At 36.8% G+C, this 7,763-nt stretch overlaps 1 protein-coding gene across 2 annotated transcripts in view; it reads right to left on the bottom strand.

Annotated features, from left to right (window-relative positions):
• Positions 1-7,763, bottom strand: part of LOC107696846 (prickle-like protein 2) — a 106,077-nt gene that overhangs the window by 6,216 nt on the left and 92,098 nt on the right. For both annotated transcript variants that reach the window (XM_016497366.1, XM_016497367.1), the window contains 4 exons: positions 5,670-5,783; positions 5,401-5,538; positions 2,627-2,830; positions 628-814 (listed from right to left, as the gene is read on the bottom strand). In XM_016497366.1, the coding sequence (XP_016352852.1) occupies positions 628-814; positions 2,627-2,830; positions 5,401-5,538; positions 5,670-5,783 (643 nt within the window). The remainder of the gene's footprint in view (positions 1-627; positions 815-2,626; positions 2,831-5,400; positions 5,539-5,669; positions 5,784-7,763) is intronic.

Here is a 7,763-nt window from a genome sequence, read left to right as displayed (position 1 = left end):
AGAAATATATATATATATATATATATATATCCTGAACTAACCTTCCTTAGTAGTCCTTTAGACACAAGAGCACTTAACAGCACTGTGTGAAAATCTGAATGCATAATGTAGTTACATAAGCTTAAAAATGTGTGGATTTTAAATGACAGCTACTTTAGGTAAAAAAAATGCAGAACAAAGATGTCTTTGAAGGATCACGTCCTCATGAGGTGTAGACGTGTTTGGAGAAATCTGATTACATGGGGTGCCACATATTGCAGAAACGCAGATTTTAATCACAGCTCACTTTAAGCAGCCACACTTTAATGGACAACATCTGTTCTGAAAACCTGCACTGTTGCTTCCGGTTTATAATCAGTTTCATGAAAATACTCTCTGTGGTTCTGTGTGGAAACTAATTCCAGACTGAATTTCTATGAAACAATCTGCCAAAATGCTGAACGCGAAGGCCAGACTAAACTATCAACTCGCAACGCAGCTTTTCGTTTATTCTTCTTAACATTAGACAAAAAGCAGGTCAGTCATCTCCTGGCAGTTGCTACAGGGCAATTTCTGCAAGAGCAAAGTGGACCGGCCTTGCATGGACATGAGAGGATTCCAGGATGGCACTGATAGATGGGCTCTTACCTATGTGTTCCCCACAGGAGTCACAGTACTCTGCGTACAGGGACTCAAAGCAGGTGCAGCAGTACGGCCGGCCCTCTTTCATGATGTAACGCTGGCCGCCCAGAACGGTCTCGCACTCAAAACAGCAAAAGTGCTTCATGTGCCAGTGCCTGCCCTCTGCCTCTGTGCACTCATCTGCAAAAATGATCTAAAAGACAGATAAGAGATAAGAGTAAGACCATTCTTCTGCAATGGAAGTGACAGAACTAAAGCTAAAGGCTCCACTGAGGCAACAGACTGAGCTGCAGTACAGCAGTAACTCTATTATCACTATAGAGATGAAGTTCTGTAACCATGGTAATCATGCAATGTATTCAGCTGTCTTTACACAAAATCAGAACTAGAGAAACGGCTCATTGTGTGCAATCTTTAACTACACAATGAGAGATGTCTCGATTTTTAGCATTTTACAGCGTATTAAGCATTTAATTTTCCCTTTGCACTTTAAGGGTGCGATCACATTTGTTTTAGTACGGCAAAATTTCATGACTGAAACGCTATAATCTCAATCGGAATCCATGCCATTGGGAATTTTCATGTGGATTTCACAATGGATTCCAGTTTGCTGAACTGTTCACACAAGATTTCACTGGGTTTACCAATATGTACCTGCAAAACCTGGCCCAAGGATTGACCACACCTTCAGATGATTGAAGGAACAGTTCACAAAAAAAAAATTCTGAAAATGTACTCCCCCTCAGGCCATCTAAGATGATTTTGTGTCTTTATTGGGACAGATTTGGAGAAATGTATCATTCTGTAGTGAATGGGTACCGTCAAAATGAGAGTCCAAACAGCTAATTAAAAACATCACAATAATCCACAAGTAATCCACACAGTCCATCAATTAAAGTCTTGTGAAGTGAAAATCTGCATGCTTATAAGACACAAATCCACCATTAAGGTGTTTTAACTTCAAACCGTTGCTTGTGGATTATTATGATGTTTTTACCAGCTGTTTGGACTCTGACGCCACCCATTCACTGCAGAGGACCCATTGGTAAGCATATGATGTAATGCTAATGAAGAATGAAGAAACAAAATCATCTTGGATGGCCAGGCTGAGGGTGAGTAAATTTTTTTAGCTTTACATTTTTTTGGGTGAATTATTCATTTAAATTTTCTGTTAAAACTCTTAAGACAATCATAGATATTTAGATATTTTAAATATCCGTTTAGATATTTTCTCATTTAAAACGGATATTGCAAATATCTGCAGCATTATATTAGGAAACAATGGTTTATTAGCACATACAAGATACATACTAATGTACAGAGATTCATGTCTTGTAATAGCAAGGTGAGAGTGTCTAACCTCATCGCAGGCTGAACAACGGGGTTTGGGGTTTGACATACATTCATATAAACTCCTACACATAAATGAATCGCGATTTGTTTGGCATCTCAACCGATTTGAATCGTCACATATTTGAATCGATTTTCAACCGGCTCGCGGTTAATCGTTACATCCCTACTCCTTCTTGAAGCAAAGTTTTGTCTGAATGATGATGTTTTGGATCGCTGCATTTAAAGGTGCAATAGGTGATTATCTTCAGAAACATTTTTTGTTATGCTGGTCGAAAGTCTCTTCACATCCCGATAGCAATCATTAAGTTAAGTGGTCTACATGTATTTATCTGTATTTATATATTCTGTGGAAGGCGTAGGACCAAGAAATATTTTTGTAGCTTTTTTTTTTTTTATTATTATTATTTTTTTGGGTGAACTATTCATTTCAATTTTCTGTTAAAACTCTAAGACAATCATAGCATCATTCCTTTGAAAAAAACACCTTAATAAACAGAGTGATTATGTGCCGTTTAGATATTTTCTCATTTAAAAAGGATATTGCAAATATCTGCAGCATTATATTAGGTAACAATGGTTTATTAGCACATACAAGATACATACTAATGTACAGAGATTCATGTCTTGTAATAGCAAGGTGAGAGTGTCTAACCTCATCGCAGGCTGAACAACGGGGTTTGAGTCTCTCAGCGTGGTGGCGACCACAGAAGATTTTCCCATCCTGGTAGAAGTAGATGAGATCCACCAGCAGCTCGTCGCACATGCTGCACACAAAGCATTGTGGGTGCCAGCACATCCTGTGACCTGCCCGTGACGCAAAGACAGCAATATCACCTCCGTTTATCTGTCCCCCACACTGAAAATTAGAAAAAGGGATGGAGAGACAGTTAAAAGGTAGGAAGGAAAGTTAAAAAGAACATTTTACATTTAACAAGAAAACATTTATTTAGCAGCAGGGTAAAAGAGAAAATCAATAATAATCTCAGACATTTTATTTTGTGTTTACAGACTGCCTATTTGTCTACCAAATGATCAGATAAAACAAACTAAAATAAAAGTTTAATATAAAAGGGAAAAAATGCACCTCAAGACTCTTGTATTACTGTCACTTTTGAATTTATAATGCATTCTTACTAGGGATGCACGATATTATCATACTGATATTGGAATCGGCCGATAATGGCTTTAAATGTAAATATCGGCATCGGCCCGATATGAAAAATTATGCCGATATGTCTTGCCGATAAGAGGAATAGGTTAACTTACATGTGCTCAGGGTGTGCTAATGATTAGATCACGACAGCAGTGTGGCTCCTTCTTGAAGCAAAGTTTTGTCTGAATGATGATGTTTTGGATCGCTGCTAGCAATTAATCGCAACACGAAAATTTGATACCGGCATATCCCTACTGTGCAGACAGAGCGAGAATGGCAGACAAACATCAACAACCCAATCTTCCCTTCCTGGTATTGTAGTACTTTTACTAACTGTACTATAAAGTTCTCACTGGTGAATGACACATGATGTAGCCCAGCAGTTCCCAATTCCAGTCCTCGCGACCCCGCACTCTGCATATTTTGTATGTCTCGCTTAGTTAACACACCCGATTCAGATAACCAGCTCGTTAGAAGTGAGCTACGTGCATGAACTGTGTTCCGATCGATATGATCCCTACACATTGTTCATTGCTCCCTACTCCCTGAGCAGGAGAAATCCGTTGGAAGTTTACTTAACTTCTCATTCACGGATTTGCGCTGCACAGCGTCTGCATGCGAGGGTGCGAGGACTGGAATTGGGAACCGCTGATGTAGCCTATTGTAATGTTGTCTCTGGTATTCTGGTCTGTGACCGTATATGCGTTCAGGGGGCGTGCCTTTGGACGGCGATTGCAGGGAGGGTGGGATGTTCGCTTTCAGTGCTATCAGGCTAAAGTTAGCATTTTCCAAGACCTCCTACTGCACCTTTAATCTGTGAAAGCACGTACAGAATGACGCGTTCGTTGTGTGACAGAGTAAATAGCATGTGCAGTGGCAGCAGCGGCAGCCTCCCCCAGGTCTTAATGACCATTCGGTATGGAGTTTTAATCTGTAGGGGGTGCTGTTGGCCTACTTCTAATTAAATGAAAAGGAAAATAGCCTACACAAATAACATCTAGACTGTTTCTGATTAAATAAAGTAGTATTTAAGAAGCTAAAGCTTACATGAAAAAAAAATCACAAACATGACAATTGTAAATTAAATAATTTTATATATACTGATTTATTCATTAATATGTAATATGTTTTATTTTTTAAACAAATCATAAGCTCTAGAAGATTTTCAGAATTTTTACAACTCTAGCTTTAGACCATCTACAAATGTTAAATCTTAAAATAAAGTGTTAGGGTTAACACGGCATCTTTCTGGGGAAAAAAATGCAGCGATTGATATATAGTTTATTTAGGCCTATAGTTATTTTCAAAGCTTCAATGTACTGTCAAAAAACATTCATTATTGTTTATTTAATTCTAACAAATAAGTTCATGTTAAAAACTATCCAAAATTTAAAATATTTTTCTTATAATTTCTGCACAGGAGAGACTTGGTGTTGTTTCCAAACAAAAGAAAATATATCGGTATCGGCCAAAATGAGTTGAAAAATATCGGCATATCGGATATCGGCAAAAATCCAATATCGTGCATCCCTAATTCTTATTGAATAAAAGTATTCATTTATTTAAAAAAAATTATCTTACTGATCCAAAACCTGTGAATAAATGTGTATTTTTGCACATCCCCTGACAAAGAATAGAGAAAAAAATATGAATTTATAACAAGTGGTCACCATATTGTATCTGAAAAGAGAAGGGAACAGCTGATATGAGCTGGTTTCTTCATTAAAGCTCTCCTTCAGCATTTTCCAATATCTTGTGCTATGGAGAGTCAGCAAATGTTTAATGGGATAGACAGATGCATGCACCTACCCACAAAAACACACACTTGTGTGTCAGTTACCTTCGAGACCAATATTTATTGGAAAGTCTGCATCTTTTCAACAGTGCTGAGGGCTAAATGGGGGCTTTATATCTTTAAGAGTGTCACTGCAGAGGATACATTTAAAACAAGCGAAAAAAGCCAAACTGTGTCAGAGTGACATCTGTTCCTGAGAAGTAACAGAAGGAGAGAGAAACAAGGCAGGTGGTCACAGACATGCATATCCAGCTTAAATTCAGCTCTAATTCACTGGCAACTTACACAACATCCCAGGTGGGCTAATACACAAAACCAGAGGAAGCCTTAAAACCTATAACGAAAATAAGCCACTAAGAAACAAAACAACTAATTTCAATGAACCACTGAAGCTGAACTCTTCCTGTGGCCACAAACACCCTCCACCCCAAACCACAGTTCATTTGAATATCATACACACAAGTGTACACTTGCACACCTGTTCACAGATAGCTCCAGTCATGGTGACCGGGAAGGGCCTGATGTTACCACGGCCCAGGTTCTCCCTCTTCCTCTGGTTGCTGAAGAGCTTCAGCTCTCGTTTTTCCTCATCATCCAGACTGCTACAGTATCGCACCTGCGCAACAAGAGCTCAGGTCAGCTGTGTAACATAAACATGGACATACATGTGTGTAAATGACGGCACACACAAACATACATGCATTCTGACTGGTGACCTTTTCATGTAAGACCCCAAGCTGATCTTACCTCATTGTCATGTGGGGGGAGCTGATGCAGAAGCTGCTTGATGCGAAGCTTCTCCCCAGGACTGTTCACGTATGGTACTTTATCCTCCGGCAAAGCGCTGTAATAATGATGTACCTGGAATGACATTGGAAAACAACAGCAGCTTTGAATTACTGATAAGTGATGTGAGTAAGTAAATAAATAAAGTATTGTTTACAAAAAAATAAAGATTTTGATGCTTGGGTGACAAAGTCACAAACACAGGTGTGAATTACTTCAATTTAATTTATGCTAGTAAATAAATAAAAGCACCAGCAGGTATAAGGGCAACAAAGTCTTATTTTTTTAATCCATCACTTGGATTTTGGTGTTTGTGTAAATTAATAATAGTAATAATAACAATAATAAAAAAAATAAAAATAAAAAAAAAAACATTATAAAGAAAGAAAGCAAATGTACAGCATGTTTGAGGGCATGTCTTGTTTTTACAGAGTTTTTTAATTAAACATTTGGTTTTGGCACTTGAGTGACAGTCACAAACTCAGTGGTGACTTTGACATGATTTATGCTAATAAATCAATAATAATAATAATAATAATAATAATAATTATTATTATTATTATTAAATACAATTATTATTATAATTAAAATAAAATATAAAACAAATAAAGCACCAGCAAGTTTGAGGGCAAACAAATCTTGTTTTCACGGCTTGTTAATCAAACGCTTGGATTTTGGCACTTGGGTGACACGGTCACAAACATGGGTGGAATTTCTTTATCCCTGTTGTTGTTAATAGGGTTGGGAATCGAAAATCGATTCTGATTCCAGAATCGGATACTTAAGGTCAGGAATTGGATACTTGTCAAATAAAAATTTTGATTCTGCCTATATATTCCTATACGCTTTTTTTTTCTTCATCTGTGAGTTCATCCAGTAAAGAAACAAGTACATCTTGAGTGAGTCATTTAATCAATCATTCATAAATTACATGTGTTTTTGTTTAGTTGTCTAATGTTTTTTTTTCTTCAGAATCATGAGAGAACCACAACTTCCATTGGGGAAGAAAAAAACCCCCCCTCAATTTATCCAGAATCATGCAGTTCTATTTTGCACACAAAACCAATCACATTGGAATCGAAACTGGGAATCGAAAAGAATCGGAATTGATAAGCAGAATCGGAATTGATAAAATTCAAACGATACCCAACCCTAGTTGTTAACCCCCCCCCCAACATCCTTGCATTGCACACACACTTACACACAGCTATAACAGTCAGAGTGATTTATGGAAGAGCAATGCATGAGTTAATGGAATCGGCCCCTTCTATCCCACCCATGACGCGCCTACATGGAAGACCCTTTATCTCAAGATAATAAGAATGTCCAGAGCTCATCCCAACTTAATTAGCCATACGAGGCTTACATTTTTGGACGAAAATGGACATTATCACAGTTGTCTAATTAACATAATGAAATGTAAGTGTAATTACATCATACATTTCATTTTATAATTGGCCAAATAATGAGAACACAAGTCTACATTACATTATAATATAATTGTCTGTTGACTCGTGGCTGGAGTATTTTTTGGAAAGCAAACAGGCCAGTGAAGAATCCAGACTTAGTAGGAGCCATAATAAGGTCCTGCAGCCTCAGACCACCCATCCAAACCTATTACACAGATTTGATGGCCTAATGGCTTAATCTGATATACAGCGGGGGCCATCTGCCTCCGTCACCATACCATATAAACAGCAAGGAATAAGAAACATTGCTTAAGAGCAACTGAGAACTGTAATGAAATGCATCATGAAATAAACCACATGCAAGCAGCATTTCTCCTTTTTTAAATCTGAAATAATAAAATATAAAAAAAAAAATAAATAAAAAAAAAGACTAGAAAAAAAATAGAAAAACTAGGCAACTAACGGAAATTAATTAAAACTAAAATTACTAAAACTATATAAAAATAATAAAATTTAAGCTAAATAGAAATGTTTGAAAATAAAAATTAATTAAAAATGATATAAGAAAATTAAACAAAACTAACTAAAATGAAAATATAAACAAAAGCTAATTAAAAATATCAACAAATATTATAATAGTATATTT

This window comes from Sinocyclocheilus anshuiensis, unplaced genomic scaffold (assembly GCF_001515605.1).
Source record: "Sinocyclocheilus anshuiensis isolate Anshui unplaced genomic scaffold, SAMN03320099.WGS_v1.1 scaffold710, whole genome shotgun sequence".
In the NCBI taxonomy this organism is placed as follows: Eukaryota; Metazoa; Chordata; class Actinopteri; order Cypriniformes; family Cyprinidae; genus Sinocyclocheilus; species Sinocyclocheilus anshuiensis.
The sequence above is the reverse complement of the archived record's forward strand: the minus strand, read 5'-3'. Positions and strand labels throughout refer to the sequence as shown.